The sequence below is a fragment of the Lethenteron reissneri genome, chromosome 25 (genome assembly GCF_015708825.2).
Source record: "Lethenteron reissneri isolate LAM-NWPU_2019-01 chromosome 25, ASM1570882v1, whole genome shotgun sequence".
In the NCBI taxonomy this organism is placed as follows: domain Eukaryota; kingdom Metazoa; phylum Chordata; class Hyperoartia; order Petromyzontiformes; family Petromyzontidae; genus Lethenteron; species Lethenteron reissneri.
Window position 1 is genome coordinate 5,560,307 of NC_083803.1, and position 20,447 is coordinate 5,580,753.

The window sequence follows — 20,447 nt, forward strand, 5'->3', positions numbered from 1 at the left end:
TGCGTAATTTTTGCTCGGCTAAGCCACTCTCTGTTGCACTCTTGATTGGCATCCACGGGCCAGGAATGCCAAAGGCAACCATCGCAGATACTTGGCGCACAGAGAACACCGTCGATGATGATGACGGTGGTGGTGGTGATGACGACGGCGGTGATGATGTATACGTTGTAGATGGGCTTCAGTGCCGGGTGTTGACACGACATTACCCTGGTGTTGGTCTAACCGCGTAACAGCGCCGTCGACGGCGACTGCTGCTGTTTACTCAACACTCGGCCGTCGAGCCATTACGAGCGCTGCCTTCGGCTAAAGTGGAGCTGGCACTCGTGCCCGCTACACAAACAGTGCCCACCCCAGCCAAACACAGCAGTGGAGCTGGGCACAGGCGGTGGGGCATGGCACCACTGCAAGGGCAAGGGGAGGGGACGAACCATCCTCCCTGCGACACGACCCCCAAACAGATGTGCGACGTCCGCCTCCCCCCTCCTCCTTCCATCCCCGGCAAGCGCCTGCAGCCCCCGCTGGTGACACCGTGACCAGCGGCGGCGGCGGCGGTGTTTACTGCCGCCGGGTGGGAAGGGACAGGGGCTGCCGTTGCCTGGCTACGCGCGGATCTGCCGTTCGACGTCACGCGCGATGTGCGCCGACGGTAGGAAGATACTTATTGTGGGGTTGTCTGGAAATTGGCTGCCCTTTCCTCTTCCAGAGCTGATATATTATAATCCTGCTGAGCAGCACGGCCGTGCCCGGGACTTAATAGGGCATAGATCACAACTTCAAGGTTGGGGAGTTCAAATTCTGGTCGGGGCCGCGAACCTCATCCATCCCTTTCATCGCCCTGCTGCACAAACCTGCAGCAGGGTGCCGTGCGTGCGGTTGCTCGCGCCGTCTGCCTGCCGCAGGCCCCGGGGCAGCGAGTCCAGCAGCTCGCACAGAACTCGCGTCGCCGCCGCCGCCGGGATGAAGGCGACCAGCGCGTGGGCGGCCATGACGCGGGCGCGCCACACGGGCGACCCCCCGCACCTGGAAGCGTCCGCGCGCACAGAAGACAGCGGCGGAGAAAACATTTCGTGGAGCCGACGTGGATGGTGCCATTAGCGAGCGCCTATTAAGTCCCGGCACGGCACACCAGGGGGAGCGGCGTGGCCAGCGCCACTTCTGGCCACCTTTGTCTCTCCGGTGCCGTTGTTTACACACCGCACTAAGTAATTATTTAAGACTGAGTGGACACAGAGGAGGCACAGGACTGTTTCGGATATTACTTGTCGCTGATGTTGGCCATGGTTGGCAATGGAACCCAGGCAGCTGGGTTCTTTGCGCAGTGGGCTAACAGCCATTCCAGAACTCATGCACACAAGCACAAACAACACATCCCCCATTTAGCCTTACATACCGTAATGTCGGGGCAAGGGATGGTAGCAAGCAGCTAGGACGATTGACGAGGCAAAACGAGGCCAGAGCCATGCCCGACCGTCTTTGTCTTTCCCAGTGCAGATGTTTACACCAGGTACATCATTTAAGATTGTTGACCTGAAGGAGGTCTGGTACTAGTTCAAATACTAATTGGCACTTACGTTGAACCCAGGTGTGACCAGGGTTATAGCGAAGTGCGTAATCGACTACACCACTTCCTCACGCACATTCACAAGCACACACGGCAAAGACAAAGATCCCCCGTATAGCCTTAACAGACTGTAGGGGCAAGTGCTGTTAGCGAGCACCTATGAAGGCCGGAACAGTACACGAGGGGGTTGGGTGGCCAGCACCACGCCCGGCCGCCTTTGTCTTTCCAGTGGCGATGTTTACACACCACACCAGGTATTCATATTAGGCTGAGTCGACCTAGGGGAGGCCCATGACCGGTTCAGATAATCGTCACTGGTGTTGGCCGTGAGCGGGAATCGAACCCGGGTCGCCAGGTTCATATCGCAGCGCGCTAACCGCTACACTACCGCTCCCCACACGCACACACACAGACACCGATCCACAGCTCAAAATAGGATTGTCCTACCTGTGACTCACAGGCCCAACATTGTGTAATGGCCATCAGCATTTTCACGGTCAGGAACTTCGTCGAGCATGGACCACAGATGTGAATGTGGGATAGATGAGAAATAATGAGCTAGGCAAGGGAGAACAGGAACTAGAGACTGGAGTGTGGGCTAAACTGGTCTGCGATCACTTTAACATGCCTTCACACGCACAGCCAAAATTGGTCGAGTGTTTCAATGCTTTTCCTTATTTGCTGGATGCTTGCAGACAAAAAAAAAAGTAACAACGGCGGTGGTGCCACAAAGCCAAGCGTGATGAAACTTGACATTTAAAATCTGTTCACTCCCCCCCCCACCTTCTTAGAATAGTCCCAAGGTTGCATTACTTGTGGCTCACTCGAAGGAGGTCTTACACTCTCCGGCCCCTGGACGCGCTCTTCGCTTCGTGTTAACGTAAAGGGGCAAAGTTTGGTCCGGAGATGTCTCCGCCGTTGCGTGACCGCGTCTGCCACGCTCGGTCTAAATCTATCCCTGGGCCTGGCAGCAACGGCATGAAATTGCATTTTAATTTTAACAGGCAAAGCATGCGGCGGTGGTTACAGTTACAACGAGGATGGTGCGGACGGGGGAGGGGCAGCAGGGGGAGGGATGCGGGGACAGGGGGTGGGGGGCTGGACGAAGGAAATGAACTCATTAAACAAATAAACACGAAGATGCTCGCTTGCCACGAGCGATAGGCTGCGGTTGCAGCGCTGGCAAGACGCGATCAGGGGCATGCGAAACGTTTGGACTCATCGAGTGATCGTGTTATAAACACAAACACATGCTGACTAACAAAAAAGGAAAAACGCAAGCGCACATGCCTTGTGCACATGCGCGCGCACAGAGATCCCCCATATAGCCTGAACGGACTGTTGGGTCAAGTGCTGTTAGCGAGCACCTATGAAGGCTTTGTCTCTCCGGTGGCGACGTTTACACACCGCATCGGGACCGGTTCAGATAATCGTCGATGGTGTTGGCCGTGAGCGGGAATCGAACTCGGGGTCGGCGGGTTCGGAGCGCAGCGCAATAACCACTGCACACCACTGCACTACCGCGTGTGTGTGCGTGTGCACGCACACACGAGCGCATGCACACGCACACACACACACCAACACGCACGCATACTTTCCACATGCGCAGGCGAGTCCAGCAGCGCAAATGCAACTAAAACGCAAAAAAATTGCAGCTATTAGTTATTACCCCCAGTAAAGAAAACAGTGCGATGATTAAAAACCAGCCCCGTAGCAATTAGTGTCTAAGTTTGACTTAGCGAGGGGCGATTCATTAACTGTGATGGCTGTTCCCTCTGCGTACGCACACTCGTGCGCTTTCACACGCACGCCGGGCCCATGTCGCCCCCGCCCCCTCCTGCCATTCCTCAAGAAAAAAATGTAGACCGATTTCTAAAAACAAAACAAAAATCTTGATTTGTGAAACGCTGCTTTTGTGATTTGCGCGTGAAAGAGCGTCTGAGGTTTTCCCTCCTCCTCCTCACTACTGCACCCCTTCCCTCCCTCTCCGCCGGAGTCGAGTTTTATACTCTCTGCCTCGTCTGCCCGCGGGGCTGGAGGGGTGGGGGGGGGTCTCCGTGGCCTCCTCGGCGAGCGGGGTCCGAGCGAGGAATGCGGAGTGCGGCCCCCACGCGGTGGGGCTGGCGCTGCGGTAATCTGCGTTGCGTTTAGGCTGCCCCGGCCTTGAAGGCCAGGCCTGGAGGTCGAGCCTTTCCATATGGGGGGTGGGGGCAGGGGGGGGGGGAACCTTTATAATGGAAGAGCATTCCTGAAAGCCGGGCAAACTTTAAACACATGCACGCTCGCACACCTAGCTACAAGGACACGCGCACACGCGCGCACGCACGGACGCGCGCACGCACGCATCGTAAAACCGAGTCCACCCCAGCAACAGCGGCCACCGACACAAGATTCGTTCCTACGTATAAGATGCGTATCTTTTTCAAGTCAATGTCGTCACCGCTGTGATCTGGGTGCTCACGGAGAGAGAGGGAGAGGCGGCTGTGTCGTGGATATTTTTGTTCTCTGTTTTTCCCGCATCTCGTGTGCCAGGCAAGTCAACTTGGGTGAATGAAAGAAGACGGAACGTGGATGCTGGCACAGAGCGGATAGAAGAAACGCTCTGACCGTTTGGGCACCCATTGGCTTCGGTTTAGATGGCACACCGGTCAAATACGTAGTTGGAGGCGACAAGATACGCGCCTGTATGTAACGGTGGCTGAACCAGCCACCCCAGAAACACCGCGTGTGGGAGCAGACCCTTTGAGATACACTAGGCGACCGCAACAATACTTCCGCTAAACGGTTTTCACCGTGCAACATACGCAGCTTTGCGTCCTGCGTTGAGCGACACGTCTCGCACGAGGTCACGGTGAAGAGTTCTTCACGGCCAAGGTCACCACGCTTGTCCGTTGCGTCTGCTGCTAAAGCCCCGTAGATTGCCATGGTCCACTCGAAATAATATCGCTCAGTCTTACTCTTGGTCACCAACCTCTGGGTGTCATTCCAGTGCCTGTCTCTGTAATCACGATTGGATCATCATCATTATATCAGCATCTCCAAGCCATCACTACCTGTGACAGTCTTACTATGCAACAATCGATCTCGCTCCTGTACTCGGATGACTGGATACAGCTCGGCAAAGTGAGGGGAGGGGGGGGTGAGTTGCGGTGGACGCTGGGCCTTGGTGTGGCGGTGGTACCGGACGAGCAGGGGCAGGAATGGCGCCAGGCTAAGCTCGGTGTAGGTGCCGTCCATGGGGGACGGGTAGAGCTTGGCCAGGAGCAGCAGCAGTGGGAAGAGCGCCGGCTGTAAGCTCGCCGTACCCACCGCATCGCCACCGCTGCTAGCGAGCACGGCACGCACGCGCACATACAACAAAGACATCCCCCCGCATGGCCTTAGCAGACTGTTGGGGACGGTGCTCTTCGTGAGCACCTATGAAGAACGTCACAGCACACGAGGGGTTGGGTGGCCAGCACCACGCCCAGCTACCCCTATCTCCTGAGTGGTGGTTTTTACACACTGCACCGGGCGCCTAGGAGAGGCCCAGGACCGGTTCAGATAAACGTCACAGGTGTTGGTCGAGAGCGGGGATCGAATTCGGGTCGCCGAGTTCGTAGTGCAGTGCACTAACTGCTGCTGCACTCCCTCTCCCCACACACGTGTACATACGCACGAACACACACAGACAACGACGCCAACATCACTGCACAGCACTTCTCGCCAGGTTTACTGACAGCAGCTGTGCCATCAGCCTTGGCATTAACTCTGAGACGTATAATGTGATACTGCTCAACATTGATGTTAAATATAAAGGATGGTTAAAAATCTTCATGATGGTGATTTTCTGTAAGTAGCAACTCGTTTTAGACCAAGTGGCACAAACAAGTAGCCGCTTAAACATGTAGCATAAGATTCACTACCCAGTGTGGATGAGAGGCAATCAAACTGATCTCAGCAGTAGTTCTAGAACGTCATCTTCCAGAGTCTGTTCTATAAACAAAGTGACGTTCCGCTGCTTTCTGCAAGAGTTGAGAATGGACTGCCAATTGCACATATTTGGTATGATTGGGGAAAAGTTAACTTACAAAGAAATGAATGTTCCAAAAACATGGCGCGAAGGCATGAGAAGCCATCGGCTGAACGCTGCTGCGGTACCTGTGGGAGCACGTGGAGGCCGCACGGCTCAGCTGCTCGAGGAGGAACGGATGGAGCGAGGGGTATCTGGAGAAAAACTCCCGCCCGGTCATTCTGCGGGAACACGGACGGCGGACGTGGCGTGGTGAGACCGACGCCGAGGCCCGGCCTGGCCCCGTGCGAGCACAGCCGACCCTGTACAACATGGGGGCTGACTTCACGTTACATGTGGGATGTGGCGGCCACCCCATTTTGAAGAATGCCTCGAATCGTCAATCACTCGGCACCTTCTACTGCCAGTGAGACTTTGGACGAAGCGATGCGCAAAGGTCATCGGGGATCGATGCAGGGGACCCCAGCCGTCCAAGTGAATTGATGGCATCTTGAAAGCCATCCCACCCGAAACCACTCCACCTTAAGGCCATTCCCACGTGAACACCACTATCATACAGCGTTGGAGTACGGTGTTTTCTTTTTTTGCAATATTTTGCTGTCTTTTCTTGGATTTTCTGTTTGCACTCAGTCACATAGTCACTTTAAGATGTTTTTTGATCATGTTTTTGTTTTTTTGTTTGTTGCGGTTGCACCTGATTCAAGAGCCGAATGGCTCACAGGGCTATACCTAATAAATGAACTTGAACTTGATGAGGCCACCACACCTGTTGGCCTCGCCACCATTAGGCTATCCCCACCTAAAAGCCGCCTCACCCTCCTTGGAATGTACTCCCCAAACATTGCGAATGCCATCCCATGCAGCTATTGAGACTTCTTGGAGCAAATTGTGTTTTTATTTTTGCTGACGTAAAAGGCTTCTTAAACCAACGGTATTGATTTGCGGGTGTTTGGGGCATGTGGATGTGTAGGGAGGGGCCTTTTTGGCAATGCCACTTTTGTCCACTGCCAGCCCAGGTGTTTGCTATTGGGGGACCTCTGCTGGAAAGTGATAATAGAACACCGACCTTCTCAACATCACGATGCTGCCCAACGAGCCGGCGTGGTGAGGATGGAGCGGCACGCGATGAGCAGCCGAAACGTTATTGGCAACCGTCACCAAATTGCCGTGGCCTGGTAGCGTGGTGCGAAGTTTGTGTGCATTCAAGAGTGTGCCCGCGTTTCTGGGCCCCGCCATGCCCACCTGTTGCTGCCAACGGGCGCACGGCGTGACCTCTTCGCTCCAAACACACGCGTGATGAGGGTGCTGAACAGCAGCGTGCAGGAGTTGCACACCTGGAGGGAGGGTGGGAGAGCGGCGAAACGTGGTCGAGACTGGGAAACACATGGCGACCGCGGACCTATCGAGAGCGACGCCACTGCTCCGAATCGTTACAATTGACCGGCGTTAAGTAAACTGAACGCGGCGAAGTAAATGTACTCACGGCCCAGACAGGGCGACGCGAACCCCAGGATGGCAGCCCGCAGCGCGTCGGGGACGTACGTGGTCATGTGATCGCCGAGCCGCGAATCGCGGAACAGAGCCCGCAAGATATTGAGCGCGTGCACCTGGGTCGCGAGTAAAAAGGGCGAATGGGCGGGCACAGACGTCACCACTCTGTGGCTCAGCACAAATCGGACAGCATAGACACTTGCATTCAAGGTTAGCCTTCCATTAACTCTATTGAAATTCAATAGTCCAGGATTCAGGGTCATGATTTCAAGAATCTATTATTTTAACATCGCTAGTGGCCGTGGGAATGTGACAAACAACTCGTGTTGCGCTGTCAAGTTATTAGGTTTCTGCCACTGTACCAAGTCATGTTTGCCGACCACATCAGCCACCTGGTTAATTTGCGACAAGAGCTATGCACTCTAGGCCGTTAATAGTGAAACAGAATTGCTGTCTTTCAGCTTGCCGTGTAGGACAGTTATAAGGCACCTGGGGGTTATTGTGCCGAAGGGATTGTTTTTCCATCTCCCTTTGCCGTTGGTCTCCCCGGGGTTCCGCATACCTGGGCGTGGACGCCGGGTTCATCGGGACCCTTTCCCTGCGGCAGCGCAAGAGGCAGGAGCTGGCTCATGGCGGTGCACAGCAGGGAGCGTCCCGAGCGCTTGTGCTCAGCGGACACCAGCGCCTGACGTGCGCACGCAAGACACACGCGGTGCGCACGCAGACGATCAAAGACTCGGCAGGCTGTTCACCGAGGAAGAGCTGAGTGGAGTAGGGCAGTCTGGTGGCTCTGGCTCTCTCACGACTGGGGCCGCGACGTGGGCTGGCTCCCCGTGGAGCACAGTTTTTAGAAGAGCCAAGCGGCGCTGCTTTTCTCAGAAATTGAGACCGATGTGATAAACAGCAAGCGATCTGCCAAACCCATTGCATAAGCAACAAATTAGCCGTGGCATCGTGGGTCGGAATTTCTGCACATTCACCAAAAGCCTTGCAAAGATATTTTTATTGTGCATATCAAATTGTATAAAAAATAAGACAGTTAACTCACACCAACTAATACGACGAGTGCTATTATCATACCCGACTGCTTACGTGTCTCTGCTACTCATGGTCACACACCACACCGAGTACACTTATATAAGGCCAGGTTGGCTTATGGGACCCCACTTGGCACTGACGCAATCAATCATTGCTTTAGAACTGGACCAAGGTCACTGGGGAGGCAGCGCAGTGCTTTTGAACCCCTGCGCATGGCCCGACGGGCGCGGATGAGGCCTCGCCGCATTGGCCGGCGTGAGACCGCCGCGCGATGCACACCTGGATGTAGAAGGGCACTCCGGCGCTGCGCCGCGTGGCGCACAGCTTGGAAGCCGCGGCACTTTCCTTCACCTCGCCGAGCACCGCCTCCAGCCACTGCCGCGGCAGAGTCTGCAAGGCCGGGTCCTCACTTCTGCGATGGCCACCCCAAAACGTCGACAAAACACACAGGGCACGGATGCACGACCACACACACGACCACACACGTGAACAAAGGTGTACGAAGACAGAAACCCCCTCCCCCCTCCTCCGTATAGCCCTTAAAAGACTGGAGGACCAACTGCTGTTCGCGAGCATCCAAGAAGGCCGGCAGGGCATACGAGGGGGTGGGTGGCCAGCACCATGTCCGGCCGCCTTTGTCTCCCTCGTGGCGATATTGAGGTTGAGTCAACCTAGGAGAGGCCCAGGAGCGGTTCAAATAATTGTCACTGGTGTTGGCCGTGAGCGGGAATCGCAACTCGGGGTGCCGGGTTCGTACCGCAGCGCTTCTAACCACTACGCCACCGTTCCCCACGGGAGGTTGCACGCACAACGCACACAATGCACACAAATGAAATCACTTGGAGCACATGTTTTCATGCCAAACCTGGAGACAGCGCATCAGGCCGGCAGCACCACAGCCGCCGTGCGTGTGCTCCCGAGTGCGCGTGCGTCACTGGAATCAGCACTTCAACTTTGTGCCAATTCGCGGCACGCGGGCCGATAACGCCATGAAAGTGGCCCGCCACGGGCTCCTGACCGCCAGAAATAAAGCGAGCGGCACTCCGGATCACCTTTTATAATCCGTTATCTGCCGCTGCCCTGTGACCTCGTGCCTCCGAGGGCCTCTCCTCCATCACTGATAAAGGGTTGACGTGTCATCCCTTGAGTGTCTCTTGCTGAGAGATTACATAAATGCGGACACAAAATAAATAACTAAACAAAAACAAAGGCCTCCTTGTCACCGGGGCGGAGGGCAAGAGGCCGATGGGATGTTTAAGAGGAGGGGGGGGGGGGGAAACGTGGCTAAGAGAACGATCGTCTCGGCAGGGCTCTGCGGAAATGCACAGACACGATGCATTAACAACTGCAATTTTGGTTTAAACAATGCGAAAGAAAGTCTCAGAGCTATTTGACCACAACTAAATACTGACACAGTAAGGAGAGGTCTTGGGAAGTGCGTTTAACTTGTCTGCATTTTAAATTGGGAAAATTTGACAAGCGGGAAAACATGAAGAAACATGTTCTCCGGGGAAGCTGCAGGCTCTGCTTCGGGGCAAGATGTGGTTGTGCCAGGATTGTGGGGAGCGGTGATCGTGAGCGGGGGAGGTGGGGGTAAGTAAGCGGGGTGAGGGGCGAGCCCATTACCGAGCGAGAGCGTCCACGAGTTTTCCGAATCCCACGTAGGCCAACTCGAAGGCCCCACGGTGCCTCGACTCCAGCAGCTGCTGCCGGAAGTAGTGGCCCACGGCTTCCATCTGCATGGCCGCGGGCACACGCACACACACACACACACGCACACACACACGCACACACACACGCACACACACACGCACACACACACACGCACACACACACGCACACACGCGCACACACGCGCGCACACACACACACACGCACACACACACGCACGCGCATCGCATCGAGGGCAACTCGGCAGCCAGAACGGATTTAGCGCTGGCAAAACATTTAATCGCGCGACCCGCGGACGCGTTAGCGACTCGTCTGCCTTCGTCGGATAGAACCCGAGAGTTAAATTCTCACGCGGCGAATTCTTCCTGCGAGGGCCGATTATTTACGCCTCTTTATTTGTGAGTGTAACCAAATGGCCTGAAACGCGCTGTGCTTCTACGCTCCCACTTGCCCGCCTTCATCAAGCCGCGCTGACCAGCGTCGTCAAGTGTGGCCCAACAACCCCCCGCGGCCCCCCAGAATGTGCCGACGTCCTCATCCACCAGTAGACTGGCAATGCATTTGCACCGACACAGAATCGGCATGCGCCGAAATGGCAACGAAACACCACCCCGCCCCCGAAATAAATCCAATAGTAACTTGCGAATCACAAAAAACTTTCCAAAGCATGGAGTGGGTGAATCTGTTGCCTGCTTACTGCCTGGCTCTCACGCACGGCCGGTGGAATTGCGTGGTGCGGTGTGGGGGGAGGGCGGGGAGGGAGGGGGGCACGCTGCTTAGGAAGTTGGTTACCTGAGCGGGCTGCAGCGCGGCATGCTGGGAGAGCTGCCCGAGCAGCAGCGAGATCTCCTTCATGCTGCGCCAGCAGCAGAGCAGGACGGCCTGCGCGCTGACGCTGCGCGCGCCCTCGCACTCCTCCTCTGCGGCCGCGACGCAGCCCGCGCCTGCGAAGGCCACAGCGGCACAGGTCGGGCAACGCGCGAGTCCGGCCTCCCCCCCTCGACTCGCGAGCACGCTCGACACAGACACGGCTCGACGAGCATTCGGGCGGCGCAGCGCAAGCCTCAGGAAACAAAGAGCAGCATTCGGTTTCGTGGAAGGATAGGGTGGTAGGAAACTTGGGACATTTGGAATAGAGAACGGTAAGGGAAGGACATTAAGACACCGAAGAAAGGTTTTGACGGATGGGACGAACGTGCAGGGGGCACGTCACTGACCGAATCGGACCCGGGTTCTGGTGACCAGGGGAAAAACCTCCAGCCAATGGAGGTTTTACCGAAAGAACCAAAGAGAATGGTGGGATACTGTTAAGAGCGACCCATGGAGGACAGATCTGGTCTTCGCAGCAACTACGGGATTGAGTGAAGGAAGCAAGTGATGGTGAGTGTGGTGGCATCAGCTGTAATGGCCATGATAACCTGCTGACCTTGGGTTTGGTTCGGCCGGAGTCATCTCTGCATTCTCACAGCTGCGGGTTTGCCAGATTATGGGAAGTTTACGCCGATGGGTGTCAGACGCGTTCATTTCACGAGCACTCGGAGGAGCCATTCCCAGCTCCCTTTGGCGCTGGACCAGTTAACTTCGGTCCGCCCGTACAAACAGTCCCTGCTGTGCTTTGATTTAAACGTATGTTTGTATGTTGAACTTCTTTCACACCATACGTAGCCCACTGTGCTAATCGGGAGGTGCTGGGAAAGACAACAAACTAAACACAAAAAAGCGATTCTAAAGAAAATAGTTTTTTTTAATCGAGATTTAACGCAGGAAACCGCTACCCCAAAAAGAAATGCAACCCGAAATAAAACGAGGACAAAGAAATACACATGGGAGCGAGCGCCCAGAAAGGGCGGTGACGCACATCTCTCGCTGTTCACATGGAGCGGCTCGCGGTCATGGACAGCAGGACGGTCACGAGACACGAGAGAGAAGGGGGCTTCACGAGCCAGACAAAGAATTGTGTCCACGCAAACGACGACAGACTCCTTGTCCCACGCTTTACCCCCCCCCCTCTTATCTTCACCGCGGCGCGCGGCGCACAGCGGACGATTGCAGCTGCGCCCCTCTGCGATACTTTTCTCATCGAAAAGATTAAATAAAACCGCAGCGGATTGTACTGCACTGTAGTCACGACCTCGTCTCATCTGTTGCACTCCCGACAGAGCAGCCCACTGGCTGCTACGCACATTGCACCGGCGGTGTGTGTCTCCGCCTGCTGGCCTCTTTCCCACCTCACAGGCTTTGAAAGCTCCACTCAGAAATTCCTCGAGTGGCACCGGGCACACGGCCAAGCGCGGCAGGCAAATATTTGGCGCCGACGGCAACTCTCCATTTGCCGTCGGCGTGGCAACACCGGCGACCCGCTGGTTTTCCCCGGTGACAGAAGAAGGACCCCTGGCACATGCGGCCGAGTTGTCCTGCGCTTGCCCGTTGGAAGATTCCTTCGGCAGCGATTTGTGGCCATCTGCGGCTAACAGAAGCGCATTTTTTTTTGTGCCATTAGAAATTGTCAGCCATTACTTATCCACTGCTGGATGAAAGGCTGCTCATGCCGTTGCCATCACTGCCGTGTTGAAATCCATCTCGCTGCTCCTGTGTATGAGCTGATCATATCCCTCCTCCTCCTTCTCCTCCACGTTGGTCATCCTCTTGGGCACGTTGTTGTTCCCTGGTGTCGTCGCCATTCCTTCATCAGTCTCATCCCCGGCAGTGGCGGTGTTCTTCTCAAGCGAGCGCGGCTTCTTAACGGCCAATAAGGAGTCTAATTATCATTTGTTCTCGAATCCTCGTGTTGCTTTCAGTGTCTCTCGGTGTGCATTCCCAGCTTGTAATGGGCAGGTAATACGCGCCGATTTGACATTTTATGCTCTTGGCAGAATATTTATAATTGCTGTGGATATGTACGTACATACCCTGTTGTGTTCTAGACCTGCGTCTTTTCAACAATTACATTCCTTTTGTTCGCCGAGTAAAGTTAACAAAGATATATTTCTAATGGGCACTGATTGCGGCTGAGCAGGCAACGGCAGGAAGCACCACGTGCACTCCTGCTGCTTGCCGGGCGATGAATTCGAATGCGATCTCCTTTCGTTCCACCGCCCGTCGGCGCTGCAGGTATCGCTGTACGCTTCACGCGAGCGGCCGCCGCTCCGCGACAACGTGAACCGCGCACTCGAGCAAACTTCCCGGCTCGCAAGCGCCGAGCACGGCGACGCGTCGGCAAAACGCCGAGATTGGCGGCGGCGGTGTTGGTGGCGTTAGGGGTGGGGGGGCGTCCAGAGCACGGGGTCTCACCGGTGCCGGGGCGGTCCGGGATGAAGCCCTCGGGCGAGGAGCTGTTGACGACGCGGGAGGCGATGCGGGACACGCGCCAAGCGGCTGACAGAAGCCTCTCCAACAGGTGCTGCCACGCGGGCTCGGCGCACAGAGAGCTGCAACAGCCAATGCCGCCGAATTAGAATCCATCAGATGATTTACTTCGACTGGAGGAATCCGATGAGCTGTGAAGCTCTTTGTCACAGATGTCCAGCAGGGGCAGGTCAGAACATTACAACGACGAGCAAAACAAACAAAAAATGCAATAGGAGTGCAAAGTATAGAAAAGGTAAACAAATCACTTCAATTTTTTTATAAACCAATTTTTTTTTTATCTTACCAGGTGAAACCCACTGAGCTATTAGCTTCTTTTTCAGAAGCGACCTGGTCACAAATGATAGATCACAAGCCCCGAGTGATGGCCAAGATGCGCACCTGTGGCGAGCGATGCGGGTTTGGTGGACCAGGCAGTGGTGGACCCATTACCTGCGAGACACCCCCCACCACCACCACCACCACCACCTAGTGAACAACAAAGTGGCACCGGCCAGGAGACAAAACTGCAAGTAGGTGATTGATGGGCATGGAGTTTGAGCGCAATCCACTGGAATCCGTGTTTGTTCCGGGCACATTAGCTTCCCGTCGCATGCAGAAACCAGGTTCCCAAATGTAGCGAACCAGTCAGATAACCATTGACCATGAAAAAACAATGACGGTGACATTTTGTTTGAATTTCGATTTAAAGCTTTCGTGACTGCAGGGATTCATCTTCTTGGTTCTTTCGGTAAAGTCACGTGACTTTACCGAAAGAACCAAGAAGATTTTGTTTGAACTTTAACTATTGCTTTATTCCAATAGTTGGATGGCCATGAAGTATTAAGCTCTATATAGCAGGACAGGCGGGTAGGTGGCAGGCACTACGTCGTGTGGATTAGAGGCAAATGAACGGACCTCAGTGACGTCACCTTCCGGAGGCCGTTCTCGAACGCGGCACGCCGCCACCACTCTCCGCGTGACAGTACGATGCCGACAGCACGACGGGTTGAGGATTTAAAGATTGCATTTCTACACGGAGCGGATGTTCCGCAGCACGCGGCTTTCACTTGGGGGAAATGAAACGGCGAGGGCGACTGAGCCATGCTTGCAGGCCCCAGGAGAAACCCAAATCCCCCCCCAGTATCGGTACAGCGAGCGGTCTCGCGCCGGTCCAGAAAACTCACCCCGGGCGGGTGCCGTGCAGGAGGTGAGCGGCCGCGTGCAGGCGACCGTACATGGGCCGCGTGCCCGCCGCCTCCAGCAGGCTGTGCTCAGCCACGGCCACGTCGGCCTCCAGGCCCGACACCAGCATGCCCACCACTGCAGCGGCACGATGCCGACGACAAAGACAACGGGCGGCGGCATCAGCACCACGACCAGAATACTTTTATCTCCCCGGTGTCGGTGTCCGTTGCACGCGACTGCACCCATGCACCGATTTGAGGGCGGGTTGACGCAGGGGGAGGCCCGGGACTGGTTCCGATATTACTCGCCACTGATGTTAGCCAGGTCGCTGGGTTTGTAGCAGAGCGTGCAAACCACGGGGCCACAGGTCACATTGTACACGCGCACACACACGGCACTTTGAGGCACTATATCGTTTCAGTGCCGAATGCAATTCATAATCCTAATAATCGCGCACGCATCCGCACCACCATTCGGCACTGGCGGTAGAGTTAGGGGGCATCCATTTAGTACGTACGCATGGAGGGGGGAGAAGGGGGTTAACCCAAATGCGTACGCTTGCGTGTGGGGGGTCTACTGACAATGTAAGTACACATAGGAAACGGGGGAAGGGGGGGGTGCATCATGTACGTACGCAGGTGATGGGGGGGGTGGTGTAAAAAGTACGCGTACGTACAAGGAGGGGGGGAGGGGTCAAGTTTTGACAGATTTTTGCGTTAAGTACTAAATGGATGGCCCCTTGCCATGATTGTTGTGCAAGGCTGGGCGCACTTTAGAGTGCCGAAGGCTTTCTTGCAAGTCACAGGACAAAGGCAGTCGTTTGTTGATTAACAGACCAGACTGACTGGCAGATGCAAAAGTGCTCTCCGCTGTGCTAAACTGTCAAACACACACACACGTCCTGTACACAGATGCAACACTCACATACGCACACTCCACACTGCTGCACTGTTGATGCCCATGGGCAGCCCCACAAACTAACCCTTCAAAAGCATCAGCTACGGGAACGTTTTATTTCGTCACCCACATAAAAAAAAAAATTCTGTGTGCACGACACGGGATTTCTGCCAGTCGTCGCCAAATGACTACGCCATTTCCGTCCGGCTCGTGAATGCGCTCGGCGTTGACCGCACCACGGCGGGCCGGGTCACCGGTGCCGGCGGTGCAGCCACCGTGCAAACCAGACCTGCCAGCGTGTTGGACTCCAGGCTGCGGCCTGGTTTGTCTTGGACCCCATCCGGCTGGGAGGCTGAAGAGACGGCATCTGCCCCCGTGACCTCTCCCACGCCTCGCCCTCCTGGACACGTTTGCTCGACACCGTCCTCCTAGCGGGGGGGGGGGGGGGGGGGGGCGACGGAGACGAACGCATGCTCACACGAGCCGGAGCGAGCATTTTATTTCTCCCGTCCATGGGGCAGGAGCGGCTCTCGCGCAGACTTTAGTCGTGATGGGCAGTTAGTAGCACGGTTAGTAGCGAGGTTGGCTCTGTACGGTGCGAAAGAAGTTCAACATAGATACACTGTAACAACTGTACGAGCACATGGCCCTCGAGAAAGGGACCGTCAAACAGTGTCCCGTGTCTCGCCTTGCCTGCCTCAATGTGTGTCGCCTCTCTTGTTCTCTGTCTGCGTCTCTCCATGTCCCGCTGTCTCTTGCTCAATGTCCGTCTTTCTTCGTCCTCTCTGTGTCTCTGTATCACTCTTCCTCCATGTGTCTGTCTCTCTCAATGTCCATCTGTCTCTCTCGCTCTACATCCATTTCCCTGTATCTCTCCACGTCTCTCTCTCTCGTCACTACAGTCCATATTCCCCTGTCTGACCCCACCCCCCACTCAGTGCTCAGAAATTAAATGGTAGCGTCATCCATCATACAGACGTTCAACTGCTGAATGACTGTGGACCACAGATGCTGGAACATCCCCGGGTGCGGGAAGGCGTCGCCTACCGACGTGTGCTGGGGGAGCACGCGGCTCAGGGCGGCGTGGGGGGCCCAGCGCACGAGCAGGGCCAGCAGGGGAGCGGCCGTAGAGGGGTCGGAGGGTCGCGGGCTGGAGGCCAGAGCCAGCGCCACCCCCAGCAGGGAGCGGAGGCACTCCTCCGTCTGCACGCACGCGCGCACGTGGTGAGAATGTGACGCCTACCACCAAAGACTAATATACCCCGTATAGCATGAACGGGCTTTTGGGGCAAGTGCTGTTGGCGATTAGCACCTATGAAGGCCGGCATGGCACACGAGGGGGTGGGTGGGCCAGCACCACGCCCGGTCGCCTTGTCTTGCAAGTGCCGATGTTTACACACCGCACCAGGTACATACTCTCTGGTTCTTTCGGTAAAGTCACGTAGATAGAAAAAAAAAAGAAAACGACGTTTCGGTCGCAACACAAGCGTCCGTCATCAGGTGAGAAAGAATGATCTGCTGTTGTGGCTCTATATAGGCACGGGAGGGGGGGGAAGGGGGGGGGTTTGTAGAGTCGTGGCTGCAGGAGTTCACGGGGGAGAGGGGGGGAGGGTTTGTGGCGTGCAGGGACGGGTGGGGGCTGGAGAAATTAGCATGTCAATGAGCTTGAATTAGTAAACGAAAACAGCACGGGTGGAAAAGTGAGAATCACAGCAGTTGAAACTTGACATGGTTTATCACGTCCTTCTAATGATTGCTCAATCTGAATCCATCTTCTCGATGAAAGCTTTGTCTGTGTTTTTATATCTGGATGGCTTCATGAACAAATCTCTGATGGTAGCCCGAGGATTTGCAGAGCACCTTGGTCATTTAAGTACCAGGTACTTCATTGAGGCCGAGTCGACCTAGGGGAGGCGCAGGACCGGTTCGGATAATCGTCACCGGTGTTGGCCGTGAGCGGGAATCGAACTCGGACCACCGGGTTCGTAGCGGAGCCCGCTATCCGCTACGCTACCGTTCCCCACCGCTCTTACCACCACACACAGCTGCCAAGCCACTCCATGCCACGGTGCCTTGAGCACGTTTTATCTGAAGGCAATGCCATTTACTTGTCGCATAGCGACGCTTCAATTCACCGACCGACGTGCATCTTGACGTATCAAGAGAGGCACGCATCACGCACCTGCAGCCCGAGCCGCTGGGCTGGCAGCAGTTGCAGCAGGGCGCTCGCCAGCCGCTTCACCTCGGGGAAGTTGTCGGCCAGGCAGCCGAGGAGGACGCGGGCTCGCTCCGGCGTCACCGCCTCCGCCAGGCTGAACCCTGCACCGCCAGACGGCAGCGCGGAGAGCCGGGCTCAAAACGACCGTCTGGCCTGACGGTCACTGCTTGCCGGCGCGACGCGACGACTTTGCCGGCGCCCTCACGCGCTCGGAGCTCGAGGGTTTTGAATCGTTTTAAAAAACTAGAAACTCTCGTTATCTCGTGAAACGCTCGTGGAGCTACGAATTAATTATTATTGCAATGATTGTAGACTTTCATCAAGCCCGCAAGTGTGTACGTGGCAATCCAATGCCGGACAAAGGCGTCCGGAACACCACAGTCAGTCAATGGTGCTGTTTCACCAAACTTCACCACGCTGGGGTGGTGAAGGGGAGCTCGGGACCGGTTGAGATATCGCCCGCCAATGATGTCAGCAGTGGCGGGGAATTGAACCAAGGTTTGCCAGGTTCATTGGAGCAGCGCGCTGACCACCACATCACCGCTCCACTCCAACAGCCATATTAGAAATGAAACGAAGTTACACCACTTAAAAGGGGAAAACACCTACACGTCTATGGGATGCACACCACAAGCGAGAGAACTTGAGAATGTATTTATTTACTTAACTGGTCGGTAAGTACGAGTGGGTGTGAGGGGCGGGGGGAGAATATGGAGCGTTCACCTGGGAAGTCGGGGAACACCTCCTCGAGCAATCCCAGCATGCTCAGCGCCATGAACTTGCGTGGGAACGAGGCTCCGGGAAACAGGGCGTCGAACGACACGTCGCTCAGCCAGAAGAGAAACTCCTGGGGGTCGTCCGTCAGCGGCGGGAAGAGGAGAAGCGACAAACTGCAATGTTGGCGGGGACCATCGCCTGGCACCCACAAGCCGCGTGAGCGAGTAAAGAGTGGGCCCCCCGCTGTGTTGGCAGTGGAGCACGAGGACAAATCAACAACAATGCCATTGCCTCGTAATCGAAAACAAATATATGGCAAGCCTCAAGTCCCTGATCCGGAGCCACTGCGTCGCCACCCAACAAGGGCGGCCCCCTAGCCGGCAACATTCATCTGCTTTGTTTGTTGTCTGTTATCGTGACAGACGTGGCGAGGTTGATTTTATTTTGGTGTGGGCGCGAGGGTTTGTCAAGGTGCCGCCCGGTCGGCTCACCCGATATTGCTGCAGGCCGACGTGCGGGCGCCGCCCGTCCACTCCCGGCGGGCCGTGTCGATGATGCGGCGAGGAGCCCGACTGCCGGAGCCAAGCGAGCGCTCCGTCCCGCATGCGCAGCAACAGCTGTGGGCAACAGCCCCAGCAACACACACGCACACACGCACGCTCCGCATGACACACGCACACTCGCACACACGCACGCTCCGCATGACACGCGTACACACGCACACTCGGCATGACACACGCACACGCTCGGCATGACACACGTACACACGCACACTCCGCATGACACACGCACACACGCACGCTCCGCATGACACACGCACACACGCACGCTCGGCATGACACATGCACACACACACGCTCGGCATGACACACACACACACGCAGACTCGGCATGACACACGCACACACACACACTCCGCATGACACACGCACACACGCATGCTCCGCATGACACACGTACACACGTACACACGCACACTCGGCATGACACACGCACACACGCACGCTCGGCATGAAGGACAACAAACCAAACAACTAGATGGGGGTTAAGGATTAGAGTAAACTCGGCAGACGCGGCAATCGCGAGCGAGCGCCCGCCAGAGGTAATGGCACCCGTGGTGATGCGATCGCACCTTGCGTAGGAGTGACAGCGTGGCCCGGCGCGTGGCTGCCGAGCAGCTGGGCAGGGCGAGCGGCAGCGCGGTGCGCAGCAGCGCCAGCTCGCGCGGCACCACGGGCTCCGTGGCGCGCACGCTCTCGCACAGCAGCGCCAGCGCATCCAGGCGAACCTGGCGAAGACGCGGGGGACGTGGAGCCGCGTCACGTGCGGCGGAGGCGCAACGACGGCGGTGGCGGCGGCGTCATTGCCGCGTGGGCTGGGTGATGTGCGTAACTTGCATGGGATGTGGGGAGACGGCAGAATGTCACGAATCGTCTCCTTGCCCTTTCCCAGTCTCCCCCGCCAAGCAATGAACTCTCCCGATTCAGTCGCAAATATATGAATAAACAAGTTGCTTCTCTCGTCTTCTTTTTACCATTGCATTTGTATGTTTCTCGTTTGTTCCGTCTCATTAATACAATCTCACCAATCATCCTGAACATAACGTGTGCAGAATGTGCACAAAAATAATCTATTCTTGCGCACGTGATCCGATGCACGTATCGCGAGCACGATATCCATTCACGAATCCTTCCACGCCTGACAAATTGTATTTTCATCGCTTCGCGAGCCCTCACGCTTACGCTCCAACCAAACGAGCAATAGGGGGTGGCGGCACCGCGGCCCATTCACAGTCGCGATCGGACCCGGCTGGCTACCGAGGAACCCGTAACCTCGGCGGCCGGGATGAGCGCGTCGACCGAGCGCGACACAAACCTGGTCACATCGGTGCGCGAGCGCTCGCTCCATCAGATCCTCGCCGAGCAGCAGCCGGTCCGGAGCGGCTGCCCTCGCTTCGCCGTCCGGGTGCCCGGCACTGGCGCAGCCGCGCAACCGCGCCGCTGCCCGCAGGCACGCCACCAGCCCGCCCAGGCTGCCCCGGCCGCCTGCACCCGCGGGGCAACACGCGGCACCGGTCGGAGGGACGGGGAGCGCGGCGGCGGTGCGGTGGTTTGACGCGCTGCGTTGCTAACCCAGGAACCCGACCGAATTCGATGGCTAAGATCAGTGAATCGGTCCTGGGACCTCTCCAGAAATGATGACCTGGCGAACATTGGCACTGGGGAGATAAAGGCGGCCACAAGTGATGCTGGTGACGCCTTCAGCTCGTATTCCGCGCGACCCTTCACAGGTGCTCACTGTGGGCACTG

General features: G+C 56.4%; 1 protein-coding gene across 4 annotated transcripts in view; it reads right to left on the reverse strand.

Annotated features, from left to right (window-relative positions):
- The window catches only part of LOC133347089 (tRNA (32-2'-O)-methyltransferase regulator THADA-like), a 42,656-nt gene that overhangs the window by 5,618 nt on the left and 16,591 nt on the right, over positions 1 to 20,447 (reverse strand). For 2 of the 4 annotated variants that reach the window (XM_061559038.1, XM_061559041.1), the window contains 17 exons: positions 20,014 to 20,183; positions 19,271 to 19,426; positions 18,630 to 18,755; positions 18,145 to 18,268; positions 17,386 to 17,522; positions 16,251 to 16,406; positions 15,493 to 15,631; positions 14,306 to 14,441; positions 13,065 to 13,201; positions 10,566 to 10,717; positions 9,729 to 9,838; positions 8,382 to 8,514; positions 7,627 to 7,749; positions 7,057 to 7,180; positions 6,816 to 6,907; positions 5,702 to 5,794; positions 4,743 to 4,886 (listed from right to left, as the gene is read on the reverse strand). In XM_061559038.1, the coding sequence (XP_061415022.1) occupies positions 4,773 to 4,886; positions 5,702 to 5,794; positions 6,816 to 6,907; positions 7,057 to 7,180; positions 7,627 to 7,749; positions 8,382 to 8,514; positions 9,729 to 9,838; positions 10,566 to 10,717; positions 13,065 to 13,201; positions 14,306 to 14,441; positions 15,493 to 15,631; positions 16,251 to 16,406; positions 17,386 to 17,522; positions 18,145 to 18,268; positions 18,630 to 18,755; positions 19,271 to 19,426; positions 20,014 to 20,183 (2,222 nt within the window). In that variant the 3' untranslated portion in view covers positions 4,743 to 4,772. Of the gene's footprint in view, positions 1 to 860; positions 1,021 to 4,742; positions 4,887 to 5,701; positions 5,795 to 6,815; positions 6,908 to 7,056; positions 7,181 to 7,626; positions 7,750 to 8,381; positions 8,515 to 9,728; positions 9,839 to 10,565; positions 10,718 to 13,064; positions 13,202 to 14,305; positions 14,442 to 15,492; positions 15,632 to 16,250; positions 16,407 to 17,385; positions 17,523 to 18,144; positions 18,269 to 18,629; positions 18,756 to 19,270; positions 19,427 to 20,013; positions 20,184 to 20,447 lie in introns of those variants that run through there. The other 2 variants (XM_061559039.1, XM_061559040.1) reach the window with 2 other exon arrangements.